Source organism: Eretmochelys imbricata, chromosome 6 (genome assembly GCF_965152235.1).
Source record: "Eretmochelys imbricata isolate rEreImb1 chromosome 6, rEreImb1.hap1, whole genome shotgun sequence".
Classification (NCBI taxonomy): Eukaryota; Metazoa; Chordata; order Testudines; family Cheloniidae; genus Eretmochelys; species Eretmochelys imbricata.
This window is the reverse complement of record NC_135577.1, coordinates 82,130,825-82,152,081: the sequence shown is the minus strand read 5'-3', so window position 1 is coordinate 82,152,081 and position 21,257 is coordinate 82,130,825. Positions and strand designations below refer to the sequence as shown.

Here is a 21,257-nt window from a genome sequence, read left to right as displayed (position 1 = left end):
TTCTACCACTGAGAATAGTCTAGAACCATCATCTCTGGAACCACCTCTCAGGTAGTTGAAAGCAGCTATCAAATCCCCCCTCATTCTTCTCTTCTGCAGACTAAACAATCCCTGAGCCTCTCCTCATAAGTCATGTGTTCCAGACCCCTAATCATTTTTGTTGCCCTTTGCTGGACTCTCTCCAATTTATCCACATCCTTCTTGTAGTGTGGGGCCCAAAACTGGACACAGTACTCCAGATTAGGCCTCACCAATGTCGAATAGAGGGGAACAATCACGTCCCTCGATCTGCTGGCAATGTCCCTACTTATACATCCCAAAATGCCATTGGCCTTCTTGGCAACAAGGGCACACTGCTGACTCATATCCAGCTTCTTGTCCACTGTCACCCCTAGGTCCTTTTCCGCAGAACTGCTGCCTAGCCATTCGGTCCCTAGTCTGTAGCTGTGCATTGGATTCTTCCGTCCTAAGTGCAGGACCCTGCACTTATCCTTATTGAACCTCATCAGATTTCTTTTGGCCCAATCCTCTAATTTGTCTAGGTCCCTTTGTATCCTATCCCTGCCCTCCAGCGTATCTACCACTCCTCCCAGTTTAGTATCATCCGCAAACTTGCTGAGAGTGCAATCCACACCATCCTCCAGATCATTTATGAAGATATTGAACAAAACCGGCCCCAGGACCGACCCCTGGGGCACTTCACTTGACACCGGCTGCCAACTAGACATGGAGCCATTGATCACTACCCGTTGAGCCCGACAATCTAGCCAACTTTCTACCCACCTTATAGTGCATTCATCCAGCCCATACTTCTTTAACTTGCTGACAAGAATACTGTGGGAGACCGTGTCAAAAGCCTTGCTAAAGTCAAGATACAATACATCCACTGCTTTCCCTTCATCCACAGAACCAGTAATCTCCTCATAGAAGGCGATTAGATTAGTCAGGCATGACCTTCCCTTGGTGAATCCATGCTGGCTGTTCCTGATCACTTTCCTCTCATGTAAGTGCTTCAGGATTGATTCTTTGAGGACCTGCTCCATGATTTTTCCGGGGACTGAGGTGAGGCTGACTGGCCTGTAGTTCCCAGGATCATCCTCCTTCCCTTTTTTAAAGATTGGCACTACATTAGCCTTTTTCCAGTCATCTGGGACTTCCCCCGTTCACCACGAGTTTTCAAAGATAATGGCCAATGGCTCTGCAATCACAGCCGCCAGTTCCTTTAGCATTCTCTCTTTAGCACTCTCAGATGCAACTCGTCCAGCCTCATGGACTTGTGCACGTCTAGCTTTTCTAAATAGTCCCTAACCACCTCTTTCTCCACAGAGGACTGGCCATCTACTCCCCATGTTGTGATGCCCAGCACAGCAGTCTGGGAGCTGACCTTGTTAGTGAAGACAGAGGCAAAAAAAGCATTGAGTACATTAGCTTGTTCCACATCCTCTGTCACTAGGTTGCCACCCTCATTCAGTAAGGAGCCCACACTTTCCTTGGCTTTCTTCTTGTTGCCAATATACCTGAAGAAACCCTTCTTGTTACTCTTGACATCTCTTGCTAGCTGCAGCTCCAGGAGCGATTTGGCCCTCCTGATTTCATTCCTACATGCCCGAGCAATATTTTTATACTCTTCCCTGGTCATATGTCCAACCTTCCACTTCTTGTAAGCTTCTTTTTTATGTTTAAGATCCGCTAGGATTTCACTGTTAAGCCAAGCTGGTCGCCTGCCATATTTACTATTCTTTCGACTCATCGGGATGGTTTGTCCCTGTAACTTCAACAGGGATTCCTTGAAATACAGCCAGCTCTCCTGGACTCCTTTCCCCTTCATGTTAGTCCCCCAGGGGATCCTACCCATCCGTTCCCTGAGGGAGTCGAAGTCTGCTTTCCTGAAGTCCGGGGTCCGTATCCTGCTGCTTACCTTTCTTCCCTGTGTCAGGATCCTGAACTTAACCAACTCATGGTCACTGCCTCCCAGATTCCCATCCACTTTTGCTTCCCCCACTAATTCTTCCCAGTTTGTGAGCAGCAGGTCAAGAAAAGCTCCCCCCCAGTTGGCTCCTCTAGCACTTGCACCAGGAAATTGTCCCCTACGCTTTCCAAAAACTTCTTGGATTGTCTATGCACCGCTGTATTGCTCTCCCAGCAGATATCAGGAAAATTCAAGTCACCCATGAGAACCAGGGCATGCGATCTAGTAGCTTCTGCGAGTTGCCGGAAGAAAGCCTCATCTACCTCATCCCCCTGGTCCGGTGGTCTATAGCAGACTCCCACCACTACATCACTCTTGTTGCTCACACTTCTAAACTTAATCCAGAGACACTCAGGTTTTTCTGCAGTTTCGTACCGGAGCTCTGAGCAGTCATACTGCTCCCTTACATACAGTGCTACTCCCCCACCTTTTCTGCCCTGCCTGTCCTTCCTGAACAGTTTATAACCATCCATGACAGTACTCCAGTCATGTGAGTTATCCCACCAAGTCTCTGTTATTCCAATCATGTCATAATTCCTTGACATCACCAGGACCTCCAGTTCTCCCTGCTGTTTTCCAAGGCTTTGTGCATTCGTATATAAGCACTTGAGATAACCTGCTGATCGCCCCTCATTCTCAGTATGAGGCAGGAGCCCTCCCCTCACAGACGTTCCTGCCTGTGCTTCCTCCCGGTATCCCGCTTTCCCACTTACCTCAGGGCTTTGGTCTCCTTCCCCCGGTGAACCTAGTTTAAAGCCCTCCTCACTAGGTTAGCCAGCCTGCTCGCAAAGATGCTCTTCCCTCTCTTCGTAAGATGGAGCCTGTCTCTGCCCAGCACTCCTCCTTCATGGAACACCATCCCATGGTCAAAGAATCCAAAGCCTTCTCTCCGACACCACCTGCGTAGCCATTCGTTGACTTCCATGATTCGACGGTCCCTACCCAGGCCTTTTCCTTCCACGGGGAGGATGGACGAGAACACCACTTGCACCTCAAACTCCTTTATCCTTCTTCCCAGAGCCACGTAGTCCGCAGTGATCTGCTCAAGGTCATTCTTGGTAGTATCATTGGTGCCCACGTGGAGAAGCAGGAAGGGGTAGCGAGCCGATATGCCACAGTCATTGATGCATATGCCCCAACACTTGAGGAGGAAGACAACAGGAAGCAGTTGGATAGTGCTCTTGATGCAGTCCTCACAGCCACACCTAAGGCAGACAAACTCATCCTCCTGGGAGATTTCAGTGCCAGAGCTGGATGGGACTCCAAACTCTGGAGCGGCACAATAAGCAAAGAAGGGGTGGGAAATGTAAACCCCAATGGTATTCTCCTCCTCAGCAAATGTGTGGAGAATGACCTGCTCATCACAAATACTAGAGTAACAAATGTAGGCAGAGTAACAAATTTAAGACCACCTGGAAACAGCCTCACTCCAAACACTGGCACCTCCTTGACTATGTTATAATCAGAACTTGAGATTACAGTGATGTCCATATAACATGAGCCATGAGAGGTACAGATCACTGGTGGACAGACCATTGGTTAGTAAGATCAATCCTATACCCGCAGTTCCACCACACCGCGAACACCCCAAGACTAAGCGAAAGCAGTACCACAGCAAAACACTTCCGGACCAAGCCAGCTGCGAGATGTTCCAGCACCATCTGTCTGAGAAACTCTCTAACTTGCCTGATAACATCATTGACACTCAAGAGCACTGGAATGAACTTAAAAATACCGTTGACGGTGCATGTGCTGAAACAATAGGATATTCCACTCATCGGCACCAAGACTGGTTTGACTAAAACAACCAGGAAATCCTAGCATTAATTCAACAGAAAAGAACTGCATTCTGTAACTAGCAAAATTATTCCTCTAACCAGTGAAAACATGAGGCTTGTCACCTGCTCAAAGACAAAGTCCAAAGGTGGCTACGTGACATCAAAAATAAGTGGTGACAAGAGAAGGCCTCTGAGATCCAGGGTTTCATAGACCAGGATGACATTAGAAGCTTCTTTCAAGCAACAAAAGCTATAAATGGGCCAAGCTCCTAAGGCCCAACCCCTTTACGTTCCCAAGATGGCTCTACCCTCCTCAAGGACAATGCAGCAATTAAACAATACTGGAAGGAACACTTTGAGAGCCTACTAAATCGCAGATCCACAGTCTCTGAAGACACCAAGTCTATTTTACAACACTTAGCAAAGGAACACCTTCTTGATCCCCCATTTTTTGAGGAAGTCTGGCATGCCATCACCCAGACAGAAAAAAAATCACAAAACACCAGGCTCATGCGGCATCCCAGCTGAGGTTTTTAAAGCTGGTGGAACAATGCTCCAGCACAAACTTTAACAACTCCTCGACAAAATCTGGACCTGTGAAGAAATTCCACCTGACTTTAAGAATGCCAACATTGTTACAATATTCAAGAAAGGGGACATATCTTTGTGTGGGAACTACAGAGGTATTGCTCTCCTCTCCATCGCAGGGAAGATCCTTGCCCGGATCCTACTAAACTGCTTTCTCCCCCTTGCCAAGGAACTCCTCCTCAAATCACTGTGTGGCTTCAGGCCATCCCGAGGCACAACTGACGTGATCTTCATAGCACGACAGATTCAGGAGAAGTGCAGAGAGCAGCACCAGGAACTATTCATGGCATTCATCGATATAACCAAGGTCTTTGACTCCATTAATTGTGATGCCCTATGGAAGGTGCTATGTAGGTTTGACTGTCCACAAAAATTCATTTCCATCATCAGACTACTCTATGATGGAAAGACTGCCACCATTCCATGCAATGTCTCAGAGACCAAACCATTCATCATTAGCACTGGTGTCAAGCAGGACTGTGTCATTGCTCCAACACTTTTCTCATTTACCTTGCTGTGATCCTGATTCTCCTCCGAGACCACCTTCCTGATGGGATTGAGGATTTGGGATTGAGGATTTGGCCATCCATATGATACTCAATCTCCGACATTGCCAAACAAAATCTCAGATCACAAGAATTGGCATCACTGACCTTCAGTATGCAGGTGACTGCGTCATTCTCACACACACCGACCTGTAAAGTACCCTAAATATTTTTGCAGATGCCTATCACAGCCTGGGTGTCTCTCTCAACATTGGGAAAAACAAGGTATTTTATCCAGCCCTCACCTGCACAAATACTCTTCGTACTCCACAAATCACCATCAGCGGAGAACCCCTGGAAAATGTGGATCATTTTCCATACCTTGGCAGCCACCTCTCCCAAACAGCCAGCCTTGACACAGAAATTGAATATAGGATCCACTGTGCCAGCACATCCTTTGGAAAACTGCTTAAATGAGTCTTCAATTATAGGGATCTGCAAACAGGCACCAAGATCTTGGTTTACAAAGCAGTTTTCATCCCCACCCTTCTGTGGGTCTGAGACCTGGGTAACCTACAGACAACATCTCAAGCAGCTGGAGTGGTTCCAACAGTACTGCCTCAGGACTCAGGAGGATTCTCAGCTGGGAAGACGAACGCACTAACATCAGCATGATTTAGTTGGGGGTTGGTCCTGCTTTGAGCAGGGGGTTGGACTAGATGACCTCCTGAGGTCCCTTCCAACCCTGATATTCTATGATTCATTCTCTCTGCAGCCAACATCAGTAGTATAGAAGTTCAGGTCAAGAAACACCAACTCTGCTAGGCTTGCCACTGTGTACATATGCCTGGCACTTGCCTCCCAAAGCAAGTACTCTTCTCTCAGTTAAGTCAAGGAAGAAGGGCTCACGGAGGGCAGTGGAAGCGTTTCAAAGACATACTGAAAGTACATCTTAAAAAAGGAGGCATCAACCCAACAAACTGGGAGGACTCGGTGAACAACACAACACAGTGGTACCACACCTTCCACCAAGCCACAGCTCACTTTGAGGAGAACAGACATATTCATGAGACAGAGAAGCAACAAAGGAGGAAAGAAAGGGCACAACAGTCCAGCCAACAACTATGTCTCCTCCAAGATTCCACCTGTCACTCCTGTGGGAAAATCTGTAGGGCACGAATTGGGCTCCTCAGCCACTTAAAAATCCACTAATGAACCCCTTTGGCAGACATCATCCTCACATCGAGGGATAGCCAAAGTGTGACTTTGTGAATCTCCAATACTTTAATAATGCAATTCAATCAACACAGATATTAGGTCTGTTTTCAGAATTCTTTCCATTGTTTGAATTGCCCTTTTTAAAAAACTCATACTGAGGTTGAAAAAAATGTATTATCATCTTTGAGAACTCCTAGGTGAGGTCCCATACAACGGCAGAAGGGCAAACATAGCACCTGTCTTTAAAAAGGGGAACAAAGAGGACCCAGGAAATTATAGACCATTAAATCAGTTTGTAAGCACCTAGAAAATAATAAGATAATAAGTAATAGCCAACATGGTGCCATGTTTCGAGGTTCAATTCAGAGCAGTGGGCAGGGGGGAAGGTGTCACCACTTGCCCTACAACCCTGGGTGCCTTTCAGTGCTTTGCTGCTGTAGCTTTCAGCCTAGGACACTCACAGCCAGCCCACAAGTATTCAGGTCAAACCCTTAGTGTCTGTGTGCTAAACAACTCCTGGTTCAGCAGCTCTGACCCCAGCAGCCTGTCTACAGCCCCACGCTGGCTTTCACCAGGTTTGGTTACAACCAGCAAGGTGACCTCGACACACTCCCAGTACCAAATTTCCACAAAACCATGTGTCCTGAAGTGTCCATCCCTCTCCTGGACAACTCAGGGAAATAAAAAGGTTTGTTACTTCTTTAAAGAGACAAAAGCACATTGCAGCTTATTAACTGGGGTAAATACATTCTTCCCTTCAAACACATCACTGAGTTGGTTTGCAGTAACAGACAAACAATTAACAATAGGACATAAGTGATCCAACTGAAAGGAATAAAGTTAGAAAGGATTACAAGCAAATAAAAGTGAGGACATGAATCCAGGAGTGTAAAACTTAATCTAGCAAGATACAGGCTTTGTTCTATGTGGTTTTGCTCACCAAATCTTCCTTCTTTCAAGTCATGGCTGACTTTCCCGTAGTCAGGGCCTTTCTGAGAAGTACAAGATGGTGTCTTCTTAGGTGAAAAATCTTTTCCTAAGCGCATTTCTCACCTATATTCAGTTCCCAGAGACTTCAACTCCCCAACCCTTGCTTGAAGGACCCACCTTTCTAAGCTTGCAAGAGCTTTGTTCCTTTGTGTCTGTATAGCGATGGATATCAAAGATGGCTTCTGCCCTTGCTTGTATCTTCCAAAGTTCAATTACCTTGTTTCAAGAGGCAGAGTGACCTCATGCTGTTTTTCCCTTCCTGTGGGCTTCCCCCCCACACCCCGTATGTAAATTGGGCTTCCAGTGTTCAGTTACACCATGCTAAGATGTACATGGGAGATAGGTAAATAGCTATCATGTTCACTCCTTTCTGGCAGAAACCTGTCTCTCGCTTAGTTTGGAGACAGACAGTACAGCCTTATATCAATGAGTATCCAAAATTCCTTATATAGTGTTAATATATATATTTTACAATGCTGTTAATCACTAGTGTATTATAAGCTTTCATAAACACCTCATTTGACAAACATTTATAATACAGTAGTATTGTATACAATCAGTCGATTCAGTTGCTTATTACTAGACATTCAGACCCCCTGTCTCTACAGCCCAGATAAAGTTTCTCTTCCCTACTGGAATCTGTCCCGTCCACCGCCCCCCCGCCACGTCTGCCCCTTGCCCCATGCTTTTTAGCATTGTTTACTTTATATGTAAATGGATCTTCATAGTCTTTGATAACCAGGCAGGTCATAGAAGTAAATACACAGTAAATTCCTTTGTCTAGGGCAGACCTGATTACCAACTCCTTTTTGATATGCCTGGCTTAAACACATTTTAGTCATCATTCCAAAATAGATCCATAACTCTTAATACACACATCCCACAAGAATATTAATGATCATGAGTTATTAGTTTTCCAATGACATATTACATGACACCTTTTGGATACAGATTATAACCACACTGAATTGGTCAGACCAGCTGAAACTCATTATCCGAGATCTGTGAACCCCTTCCTGCCATACATTTTTATATTTCAGTGTGATATGTTCTGAAATTATTTTTTTCAGCTATTGATCTCATAAATAATTTGCTGCAAGTGAAAATGAGGAAGCGCTACAGTGTGGACAAGACTCTAAGCCATCCATGGTTACAGGTAAAGCTGCACTTCACGCTTTTTCCCCCTTTCTGTATCCATATTTAGATTCTAAACATGAACATATTTTGGTCTTTAAACAGAGTAGAAGCTGTAAACCCTGATAATTTTCCTCGGTTCCAAGCAGACTTTTCCCTGTGCACAGGATATTATTTATTTTTAAGATAGCAAAGTTTCATATTACTAAGACTTCATTACTTTTACAAAATATGCTACTTTACAATACACTTGTGTACTATGAAATGCCATAAAAAACTAAGCTTGTCAAACTAACTGAACAACATACATTTTGTGCTGTAGAATCTTTTTTTTTTAAAAAAAAAAAATCCTGATCTTAAATCCATTATAGTTGATAGAAAGACATTCACTTCAGTGTCCTTTGGATCAGGTCCTAATTTGCTTATTTACACAGCTAATTAACTGGCAGCAGGTCTCTCATGCATCAGTGTGAATTAGCAAAGTTCTACTGTGTCTTCAAGGAGAATACAGCATTATTATCATTTTTAATGAAAGGAAATTTTGCAAGTGTTAAAGCTGTTCCTAAACTTTATGTCCAACAGTACCAGTTTCTCACACTGAGTCTTAGGCTTTACTATCCAGTGGAACTGTCTTCCAGTCAGTTGAGACTTAAGTTGGAAGCAGCCAAAATCTGTTGCAGGGTAAAGTACAGAAAACTAAATGGATGCAGGCAGTGGGTGTGCGTTGGGTCCCCTATCAGAGAGGTTTACCATTCAGGGCCTGATTCCTCAAGGTATAGAAAGTCCTTAATCTTCCACTGAAGTCAACAGGCATTCAGAGAGGTGCCTGCAAAAGAAGTTGAGAATGTTCATCACCTCACAGGAACAAGCTGTAAGAGTGGGGTGTGAGGGAGCTAATTGTGTTGCTCATGACCCTGAAGTACTGGCATGCATATTAGGAGCTCCTAGATTGTACTGGTATGTAGGCTTTAGTTTCAAAGTTATCATTTGTAGTCATGAGGCAGTGAGAATCCTGGGGTCATAGAATCATTTGCCCCTAACTATTTGGAGATATGTACTTTTCTCCCTCATTCTGTAAAAGGCTCAGAGATAAGTAGCTTCTTCTACAGCCCCCACGATTGTGATATTTAATCACCTCCCACAGATACGAAGTGTACTGACAGGAATATTTCTGTCTATCTTCTCCTATTGCCAGGGACTAGGTATTTATGAACTATTTTAGCTCCTGTTTGAGTGAGAAACCAAAATAAATCACAACAATGAATGTGGAGGTCTTGGTTTGTAGCAAGCCTTTAAGGCACTGCTATTAATGATTACTGAATCTTTCATATTGTTCAGTTGTTTTACAGGCTATGTAATTTTTCCACACCACATTTTCCTTTTAATTGGTCATGAATTACTCTTTTTGCTCTCTTATGAAAAGATATTCACATTGGTAATAGAGCCTCTTCCACCCTTGTGCATCTCTCTCTCAAATATCAACATCTCCATTAGGAAGCAGCTATAAAACTCAGTTTCTGAATTAAATATTATATTTTGGGATGTTTGCCCCAGCCCACTAGCATTTGTTGCCATTTCTCTCTAGGCTACATTTCCTGTTTTAACAAATTTAATAAAATTCCCAGTTTCTGTTAAACTAGGTACTTACTTTGCCCTCCTTAGCATATTATTTGATCACCTCCCAATAATTAATGGATTTTTCTCCTTTATACTACCCCTATTGACATAGAGATTCCCATTTTACAGATGGGGAATGGAGGCAGAAGCAGAACCGTCCCAAGGGTACGGCTAATCAGAGCAACTGCTCTGGGCCCCACGCTTTGGCTGGCCCCGTGGGCCCACACAATTGATCGGTGCGGTCAGTCCCGGAAGTGACGGATTCGTCACTCCTGCCCTGGGCCCCACACCCCTCTAGGGACAGCCTTGGGCACAAGGTAGATTAATTAAATTTCCCCAAGTCACAAGAAATCTGTGGCTGAGTTTGGAATTGAAGCAAGGGCTCACGTCCAAGTTTAATGCCCTAGACCCCCTTTCTACCTGTAAAATGGACTGTGCAAATAACTTCAAGGCTACTTTGGAATCCTAGGCAAGTGTGTATTTTTACCCGAACAAATTGATGCTTGCGTAGGATTTGAAAAATCAGAGCCTCCTGTCCAAGCTGACCCCTGATCTTGTCACCAATACGTTGAGATTATGAAACTGCCTTGTCTGTCATACATTTGAAGAAAGCAAGGCATTTAGACAGCAAAACTGAATGATACATCTCACACTACTGGGAGAGAGATTACTTATTTTTACAAATACTCAAACTAATACTACCCCTTTTGGTTTTTCATGCAGGACTATCAAACCTGGTTAGATTTAAGGGAGCTTGAATGTAAAATCGGAGAGCGCTACATCACCCATGAAAGCGATGACTCACGATGGGAACAGTATGCAGGAGAGCATGATTTGCAGTATCCAGCACATCTTATCAATCCAAGTGCTAACCACAATGAAAATACTGAGCCAGAGGAAGCAGAGATGAAAGCCCTTAGTGAGCGTGTCAGCATCCTTTAAGGTGCATCCCCTATCATCTGTCAAAACACTGTGGAATTAATAAATACATACGGTCAGGTTTAACATTTGCCTTGCAGAACTGCCATTATTTTCTGTCAGATGGGAACAAAGCTGTTATACTGTTATCACTGTTGATGCATCCAAGTTGCCAAGACAAATCAACAGAAGCATTTTTATTTTGTGTGACCAACTGTGTTGTATTAACAAAAGTTCCCAGACACACTAAACTTGTTATTGTGAATAATTCATGTATTAAATGCATTAAAACCTGTCTCCGCTGTGCCTTTGCAAACTAGTGTTTTTCTTACTTGAGCCTCATATTGGTAAGAGAGAACCTTTCCATACCAGTCTCTGTTGTGTGTGCACCATTAGTATTGAAGTGTAAGCAAACTCTTGAAGAGTAGATTATTACTGCTGTTCTGTGAACAACTTCTACCATTTGGATAAAGTGTTTATTTGCTATGGAAAAAATATATTAAGATAAAGATACAAAAAAAGCATGAATATAACAAATTTCATATACTGTACAGTTTCAAGTCAGATGCACCATCTGTGTATGTGTATTTATATAGACACAAGCACACACACACACATGCAGTGCAACCTGCTCTAAAGCCTGAATGCCTTAGTAATGTAAACTGCAGTACACGTCAGTTGTATTTCCCCTTTTCTTAAAACATTCTGCTTAACATGTACATTCAGAAGCTGAAAAACACGTTGCCTTTGTGTATGTTTTCAATAAAAATTCTTGTTGAAACAGATCTGTTTGATGGTGATTCTTTTTAAGTTATCCTGAGTTGCTTTTCCTGGCTTGGTTGGGACTAGAGCATCTTTCAGATTATTCTTTCAGCCTGTGGAAGTGAGTGATATGGAACCACTGAAGGAGCCCTTCCATAAGGGAGCAGGAATGTGCCATCTGCAGAGCAAGGATGAGTTGTATAGTTAAAAATTACTTTCCCCTTAAGACCTGGCTATCTCTATGAACACTTGGATGATTTAATATACTGAGTGCAGTCTGATTTGGAACCTGATTTTTGCACCAGTTAAGTTAGTGGGAGCTTTGACTTCAGTGAGCACAGGAATGGGGTCTTTCTCAGCATCAGTAGATTGAGGAAGAAACACTCTTAGTTACATGGAGATGTTTGTTTTCCTTTTAAGTTTGACTCCTTCGATTAGCGCTCACAGGGTAGTTAACATATGTGAGCTTCAGGATTCATATCCTCTCCCCTATGGCTGTTGGAAATTATCCAGAAAAGTAATACGGCCGCACTTCCTTTCAATTCAGTTGCCTTATAGGCCACTGTTAAGGTTGCTAGGCATCCAGTTTTCAACCAGAACTCCCAGTCAAAAAGGGACCCTGGCAGCTCCAGTCAGCATTGCTGACCGGGCCATTAAAATTCCCATGGGCGTTGCAGCAAGGGCCTGGGACTAAGGAAGGCTCCCTGCCTTCCCTAGCTCTGCAGGGCTCCCAGAAGCTGATGCCAGGTCTCTGCAGCCCCTAGGCACTGGGGTGGCCAGGGAAGCTCTGCACACTGCCCTCACCCCAAGTACCGGCTCTCCAGCTCCCATTGGCCAGGAACTGCAACCAATGGGAGTTGCGGAGAGCGGGTGCCTGTGGGTGCGAAGGCAGTGCGCAGAGCCGCCCGCCACCCATGCGCCTAGAAGCTGCAGGGACCTGGCGGCCACTTCCTCAGAGCCCCAATAAGCACTGCTGGAACCCCACCCCCTCCTGTATCCCAAACCCCTCATCCCCGGCCCCACCCTCAGTGGGAGCCCGCCCCCTAACCCACTGCCCCAGCCTGGAGCCCCCTCCTTCACCCCAAACCCCTCATTCCCAGCCCCACTCCAGATCCTGCACCCCCAGCCCAGAAACCATACCTCCTCCTGTACCCCAAACCCCTGCCCCAGCCCAGTGAAAGTGAGTGAGGGTGGGGAAGAGTGAACGAAGGAGGGAGGGAGCAAAGGGGGGGTGCATCAGAAGGGGCAGGACATGGACGGGGCCTCTTAGAAGAGGCAGGAGAGGGGTGTTCAGTTTTGTGTGATTAGAAAGTTGGCATCCCTAGCCACAATGGGCAGTGGTATTGCCAGGGAAAGGCCACTAGGAGACAGAGCCAATGTGGAGGAATAGGGTCTCTACTCAAACAAGCAATCTCCACAAGGGATTCTTTGCAAAGTTGTCCATGCCAAGAGCTCCATCCATAGCTTTTTACATAGGGTGATTGGACCAGATAACAGAAATCTTCAACAAAGCACAAAGCAAAAAGAAACACTTTCTCCCACAGACATTATTTGCTGCTTATTAACTTACTTTTTAACTTTACTTGTTTTGATCTCAAACTCTTCAATGAACGGATGACAATCCGAGCACCTTTTATTATAATGCTCTTCAGGATAATCCAGCTTTTAAAACATAAGGAACTTAGAAACTCTTAAGCTACAAAAATGTTATTTAAAAAAGTAGGTTTTGTTCAGTATATTTTGTGTAATTATTTAATTTCATTTGTCCTGTTAGGTAGTCGCAGTAAAAGTGCAAAGTTTATCTATATCCCTTGTTTATTGATGGAAGTTAAAAATGAATATTAAAATCACAATATTTAGTACAACACACCAATTTGCAAGAGATGTTTGGATTTTCAGACATTGGAATATTTCATGTGTGTGGCCCGCATTGGACATTTGTAACCTGTTGGCTGGGTGAGGGGAAAAATGGGGTCAGAGTATTGTCAAAAGGAGCAAATTATTTTCAGTTCTCTTTGTGATATAAAAGAAAATTTATGAAAATTGACTTTAAAACCCCCAAAACCTCTACTGCCCCCAAAAGGAAAACCGATCCCCCTAAAACTCAAAGTACCCTCCCAATTTCATCTATCCCCCTCAAGAAAACTTTCAGTAAATAAAAAGGCTTTGCCTGAAAGTCAAGAAATTTGGACTCTATTGTGCCAGATGTGTTGACTTTCAGAACACGTTACACAGTCTGTCTATTCATTCAGGATTTTCCTGCAGGGGTGGTTTTTCTGTATGTCACAAGAGTTGCTAGTGGCGCTATTGAAATTTGATATTTCTCTTTTCTATGCAATATTACATTTGTGTAAGTGCACTTAGAGAGGCATAATATAATCAAATTAAAGCCACACCCATATAGCATGCTTGCAGCTGGGCATAGTGTGGCTGAGACAGGCCCAGATGTGAACACCCACCCCAGGAGCTGAGGTTCCAATCTTCTGAGACTGGTGTGTATTCTCCTCCTTCTCTTTTCCTTGTTTCCTTCCATATAACAACTAGCATCTCTGGCCTTGTAGCTTTTCTCTACAACCTGGAGAGGAGAAAGGTGGAGAGCTCCAGTTTGTCAGCAGCTCCCTGCCTCCTGGACCCAGCGGCACCACTGACTCCTTCCCCTAGTTCCCCTTCACATATCTTCACTTGCTTCCCCTTCCCACATCTCCCGACAGAAGAACAAGTGAAAAGAAACCTAGAGGCAGGCTCCCTCAGGGAAAGGTTAGCAGTTTGCAAGCCATAATCATTCCAGCTATGGGCCATTCATTTTAATCAACTGGGGAAATTTCTGGTTTGGCCAGCTTGCATGAGATCTGGTGTGTTTCTCTTAAAGCCTTAGCTCCAGGAATCAGGTTATTTGGTGGGAATCGTCTCAGCTTTCATTTTAAAACACCCATAAGTTTCTAGCCCCCATACTTGAAATTTAAAAATGTGACTCCCTATAACATTCAAGCCAGTGGGGTAATAAAAAGAACCCCGCACTTACTAGTTTAAGTTTCATGATTTTTAAGCCAATCTCATTTTTGAAGAAATTGACTTGTGATTTTGAATGTTTAGGGCTTGCAATCCTGTTGTAGGGAGGAGTTGCCACTAGAATTGGAGGAATGTGACAATGCTACCAAACATATTGCACATCTGATGGGCCACACCCAAACCTCAGCAGAAATGGGGTAGCTGCTGCATGGCTTAATATGCACTCTGGTAGACAGGGGGAATCTTTGCAGACCACTTTCCTTAAGTGTGGGTGGAGAAGGAAGGAGCAAAGTAAAAGGAGTTCGCTAACTGCTGCCAGGAGAAGGCCAAAATTAGATTAAAATAAGCACACTGAATGTTAAAGTTTTAGTGAGGTTATTGAAGAAAAAGGATGGTCAAGAGAATAAAACAGGAGCGATGAGGTTATTTTATTCCTGTTATAAAAATCACTTTTAAGGACATTTTTTAGCCATACAGATGGAGTGAAACCACTATAGTGCTTCAGTGTAGACACTACAGCCAGGGGAAGGGTTCTCCCATCACTATAGGCACTCCACCTCCCTGATAGGCAGTAGCTAGGTCAATGGAAGAAATTCTTCCATCAACCCACCACTGTCTACACCAGGGATTAGGTTGGCTAACTCAGGGCAGGTCTACACTATGGAGCTAAGCTGACCTAAGTTACGCAACTCCAGCTACGTTATACAGGTAACTGGAGTTGACGTACCTTAGGTCGACTTATTGCGGTGTCTACACAGGGCTGGGTTGACGGGAGAAACTCTCCCATTGACTTACCTTGTGCTTCTTGTTCCAGTGGAGTACTGGAGTTGACAGGTTCACTAGACCCACTAAATTGCCCCCCAGTGAACTGATTACCGTTCGTCGATCCCCCAGTAAATGGAGACAAGCCCTCAGTTTTTAAGGAGTTTGAATTTTTCACACCCTAAGAGACATAGCTACGCTGAGGTAACATTTCCGTGTAGACCAGCCCTAAGACATTTTTATCCACTCCACGTTGTTTCTTGCACAAAACTCTTGCAATCTAACCTATGTGGGTGGATCCCTGCAGATCTCCATTGACTTCAAGGGGACTGCATGCATCATATTGCAAGAGCGGTGCCAAAAGTGGTATTTTGAATGGTATGTTTGAGTCTGAAAGTTACTTACAGATACAGCTGCCATTTACTCCTGTTGGAGTTCCACAATACTTACAGGAACAGCTCAGCTATTCTGAAATAAAATAGAAATGCTCAGGTTCTCTCTTTTAGTCACCGAATCACCAGATAATCCACTAAATTAAATCTTGTGTCTGTATATCTGAAACTTCAACTATGAAGTACTATCCTGGAGTTTGTCCTGTGACCGTTTATGGAAGAAATCCCTATTTGTAAACCTCCCCCACTCCCATGAAAAGCTATAGTTGAGAGGAAACATAAATAAGGGTTCTATCACACCAAATGACAAACAGTTTGCAAGACAATCTTTGTGACAAATTTAATTTAAACCAGTCTAAAAGACTGTGGGTCTGAAACATTTTGTATCTTGGGCTATTGTTCCTCATTCATTCCCACGGTAAACCTCATCTCAGCTGTAAACTTTAATCTTCAAGTGAAGAACTTTATGAAAGACCATGTCGCTGTCTTCATCCTGCAAATCATATGAGCTGAGTATAGACATGTAGGGCTGGAAGGGACTTTAAGGTCATCTAGTCCAGCCCTCTATACTGAAGTAGGACTAAATGTGCCTAAGGCCATCCCTGATAAGTGTTTCTTTAACCTGTTCTCACAGGCTCCCTTGGAAGTCTATTCCAGATCTTAATTACTCTTACAGAAATCAGGAAAAACTTTTGAACTAACCTAAATCACCTTTGTTGCAGATTAAGCCCATTGCTTTTTGTCCTACCTTTAGTAGACATGGAGAACAATTGTTCACAGTCCTCTTTACATCAGCCCTTAACATACTTGACAACATATTATATATCCCTCCTCAGTCTTCTGTTCTCAGAACTAAACATGCCCTATTTTTTTAACCTTTCCTCATAGGTAATACTTTTCTAAACCTTTTACCATTTTTGCTTCTCTCCTCTGGATTCTCTTCAGTTTATCCACATCTTTCTTAAAATATAGTGTCCAAAACTGGACACAGTACTCCATTTGAGACCTTACCCATTCTGAGTACAGCAGGACAGTTACCTCCCCTGTCTTACATACAATGTTCCTGTTAATATACACCAGCATATTAGCCTTTTTGACAGCTGCATCACAATTTTGTGATCCACTATATCCCCAGATCCTTGTCAGCAATACTAGTGCCTAGCCAGTTATTCCTTATTTTATATTTGTACATTTGATTTTTTCCCCCTATGTATTTTTTTCTTGCCCTTTGTGTATTGTAGGGACCTGTAGCAACTTTTTAAGTAGATGCCTGGTGTCTATTAACACTTCCCATGGTGGAGTTATCTTCTCACAAGAACTGTTGTCCCTCAGCATATCTTTCTGGGGACTGGCCCTTTAATTTTTGCCAGACAAATAAAAAGACTATTTTGATGACCAATGTTGCCACTTGCTGCAGCATCTTTCCCATCTGCTAAGTATCCTCACCTCCTCTAGTTTTCACAAGGAAAGAGTATGTTCTCCTATCTTCCTTTTTATCTCTGTTCTCTCCCCAACCTGTCTGGAATGTGTGCTGTGAAGCAGTTGAAGAGCAGCAGCGATTGGCAAGTGGGTAAAGCTATAAATCTGGGTTGGATTAAAAAGACTGATTTTTTAAGAGAAGTTGAACCTAAATTTTTCTGTGGTAAATAGGTTTCATAAAATGAATTATGAAGTGGGAATTCTTTTGAGAAGTTGTTCCTGTTCATTATGGAAAAGAGATTTCCGCCTAGCAATGCTGGCAACTTATATAACCGAAGGACACTGTGAACCTCAAGCCTTTGACATAGGTAAAATAATATATATTTAAAAGCAAATCCACTTAACAGCACAGTGGCAGTGGATTTATCATTAAGAAATCTACAGTATTGTTTAGCAAAGCTGGGAGTCAGGCCCATTAAATTAGTTTGAGATAATTGTTCTCAGTTTCCCTTAATCAGTGTCCTATAGACATTGTTCAGACTGGAATCATGAATGTTCATAGTGAGTGATGATCGAGCCCAAGTTACTTCATTGTATGTCTTGCCTCTGATGCATAACAGACATTGAGACTGTGGAGGCCAGGTTCTTCTTGAAAGAGAAATCAGTGAGAGGCAGGGAATTTTTGTAGTGCAACTTGTTTATTTACACCATGTACACCAGTCCTTGAACAAAGGTGGTCACAAACAGCACAAAGGTAAACCCCGCTTTCACAAATCTCAACGTCAGCACCAATGGCCAATTCCCAAGGAGCAACTCTGCCCCCAGAATTGACTCTCATTTAGAGAGATTAAGGCAGAGAGAAAACTGCTTTGCAGCTTGCAAAAGCTTCCTAAAAGGAAACATCAGAAAACAACAACAGAGCACTTCTTCAAAGACTGAACAGCACTCATGCACTAAGACAGGGAACTTGTAAGACAATGAGTAACAGCGCCATCTGGTGACTCCTGCCAAAACAGTATAGCATATATTAAGAGATTGTTAACTACAGGACCTTTGTATTTTCTCTCATGTACAATGGATGATGAAGTGTTTGAAAATACAGCTGAACCAGGAGTATAAATATATCATTTTCATAAGAGATTTTCTTTCAGACTTGCTACCAAACCTGAGGATATGACAAGGGAATTGTTTTATTACTAGGAGCAAATGATGCTTTTTTTCCCATGCCTCTTTATATGAGCTCTGGTGCTTGCCAAATATTTTAAGAAACTTCTTGTTCAAATATTTATTGCTTTTCATAAGAGAATCTGCCATTAGCCAACATAATATACTGAAATTTTCCCTGTTGCTGTTCAAAAATGTTACCTTGTGAAATGTGAGTTGTTTGCAATTCAGCCAGACAGCTTAATTCACATATTCCTCACCCCCAAAGCCTGACAGTCTACATGGAACTAAACCTTGCTCCTTTAAAAACACCAGCATCAGAATGTGCTGAAGTAAATTTGGGCTGTGTCATCATCCTCTACAGATTCTCCAACCACCCGTCTACCCCTAACTGCAAAAAAGGGAAATAGAAGGCATTTCCTAGCACAATGTCCTTAGTCCTGAGGCAGGTCCTCCATGGGGCCAGGGCTTCCTGTTTGTGCAGTGAGGAGAGGGCTGCCATGCATCTAAGAGGATGGCTAATGCTATGTGTGAATATCAACCCTTGTGGGGAATCCATTGGTGGTATTACCTTTTCCATACAGAGCCCCTCCATGCTACCTAAGCCTCTGTAAGTGAGATTCCATTACGGAGCAATCCAAAGTGCACCTCAGGGTCAAGGCCTTTGTCTCTTGCCTAGGTGCAGCCTCTCTTCCTTTGGTCTCTTCTTTCTTGTACTCTCTTCTGCCCACAGCTATTCCTGATCCTTTTTCCCCCCTTGGCTATTTCCACTTCACTTCCATCTTCCTACAGATTATCGGGAGCACCATGGGCCACCCAAACTCCTGAGCTTCCTTTAACTCTCTTGTTCCTTCCCCTTACTTTTCCACCAGCACTCTCATAGCTGAACCAATTTGCAAAGCTGTTGCAGGTATTCAGGAAGTACAAATGTCTCTATGTTTCAGCCTTGCTTTGTTCAAAAACATCAGCTGCTGGATTTATGCTAATTCATAGGGGAGTTTTTAAGATATACTCACAGATGAATGCAGGAGCAAATTTAGTGCTAACAACAAACAAGTGACATGCTGTGTAGACTTAAATAATGTATATTAGAGTGACCACTAACTTCTATACAGGAAAAAATATTGGATTTTGTATATGAAACCGACAGTGGCAGAACAAACAAGTACTGGGGGGAATCTATTGTTCACTGAGGGTTTTCAGCTACAGTTACATGCAAGCCTACTGTTTACACAGCATAGTGCAGACTGTTGTAAGTATTAGAGTAGAAATTCAACCAGTGGTGGAGGACTGGTGTAGCCCATGCCCGCTTGGTATGGTGCTCTGTCCCCCCTCTGTTGGCACCTAGACCATTAGAGCAGGGGTCTCAAACTCAATTTACCTTAGGGCCAGTGCCAGTCATCAAATCCTCCCAGCGGGCCAATAATGTCACTGAAGATAGTGTTCAGAAAAGAAAACGTTTATATTGTATGTTTTATTTCAAATTTCTTAGAAGTAATAAAACTGTCATACAACTTTATACAAGTCTTTGCCTGCCAGAGAGTTTTTAGTGTTGGCCAGACATCTGGCAGTGCTTCAGTTCTGTCAGTTTGTTGATGTTTGGCCTTAGTGACTGAGCAGTTGAAACCTTCAGGATTGCAGCAAGGGGTGCATCAGATAGTTGTGTTCAGTATTTTGACTTGTTTATATTCATCGTGGAAAAAAGTGATGCTGCCTCCATGGCTGACTCTGCCCGGCGACTAATGATGGTATCTCTGTTCCTCTCCCCCAGCCAATGGGAGCTGCGGGGGGTGGTGCCTGCAGCAGACATTGCTGGCAGTGTGTCTGCATGCATCCCTTCTCTGCAGGCCGCAGTGGGGAGGTTCTCGGGCTGCAGATGGCCCGTGGGCTGGGACTTTGAGACTTCTCATCTAAAGATTGATGAGTCTGCTATAACCTTGGTTAAAAGCCAGGTGGCTTTTAGCTCATGGAGTAGAGGCTCATATACAAACCTTCAGAGGTCCCAGATTCAACCCCACCCACCAAGAACCAGGGTCTATCAGCATTAGACTAGCACAAACCATCTGTATTGTATCATGATTAATGGAACTAGAGAAAGAGGGACCCAGGTACTCTGGAGAGGCTGTAGTGAGGGGTCACCAATCAAACAGAGAATATGGATAGTTAGATTGGAAGCAACTAAGCCACATGAACAGAGTAGTGGCATGGGATTTAACAGAGATCTGCTTGTTCAACTTAACCTGAATTCAGCTTCAATCTTTTTAAATGAAACATCCACTGGGTCTGGCCTACAGTGAGGTTTGTGGGGAGATGATTGCCATGATAGCAGCTGTAGAGCAGAGATCTATATCCCTCCACATTCCATGGCAGGAAACTCCATTCCAACCTTCTGTAGCACAGGTGCAGACCAAGCTACATGTCACAGAATCTGAAGTTACGTGGACCCAATATCCCTAAGACCTTGGCCAAATGGTTTCCTGCATTCCACATGTAAAACAGTCTAATTATTCTGGTTTGGTGAGAGGGTGAAAGTCACTGTGCTATCTGAGCTGAGGTCACCTTCAATGGAGACACCCCTTTACTTTGTCTGCCCTGCAGTCAGTAGAATATTGGTGATATGGAACTGAAGCCAGTGACCCTGAATAGCAGTCAAAACCTCCTTCCAGCTGTAGCCCTGCAACCTAAATCTGAGTCCTAATGATATAATTTAAGCCTAAAACCTATTTTGTCAGAGGAATAACACAGCTACACTTACAGAGTGTAATTTAGTATGAGTCAGTTTTCCAAATGCGTGAATCGCATTTCCAAAAGTGCCTAGAAGCCCAAGTTTCACTTTAAAAAAAAGGGGGAGGGAGGCGTGTCCTATAAGTGTCCTAAGTATTTTTTAAAAATGAGATTTAGGCTACTGGCTCAGACCAAAGGTCCATCTAGCCCAGTTTCCTGTCTGCCAACAGTGGCCAATGCCAGGTGCCCCAGAGGGAATGAACAGAACAGGTAATCATCAAGTGATCCATCCCCTGTCACCCATTCCCAGCTTCTGGCAAACAGAGGC

At 43.6% G+C, this 21,257-nt stretch overlaps 1 protein-coding gene across 2 annotated transcripts in view; it reads left to right on the top strand.

The window, feature by feature from the left end:
* PRKD1 (protein kinase D1) overlaps positions 1-10,721 on the top strand; it is a 299,918-nt gene extending 289,197 nt beyond the window's left edge. For both annotated transcript variants that reach the window (XM_077820323.1, XM_077820324.1), the window contains 2 exons: positions 8,099-8,184; positions 10,503-10,721. In XM_077820323.1, the coding sequence (XP_077676449.1) occupies positions 8,099-8,184; positions 10,503-10,721 (305 nt within the window). The remainder of the gene's footprint in view (positions 1-8,098; positions 8,185-10,502) is intronic.
* The last annotated feature ends 10,536 nt before the right edge of the window (positions 10,722-21,257 follow it).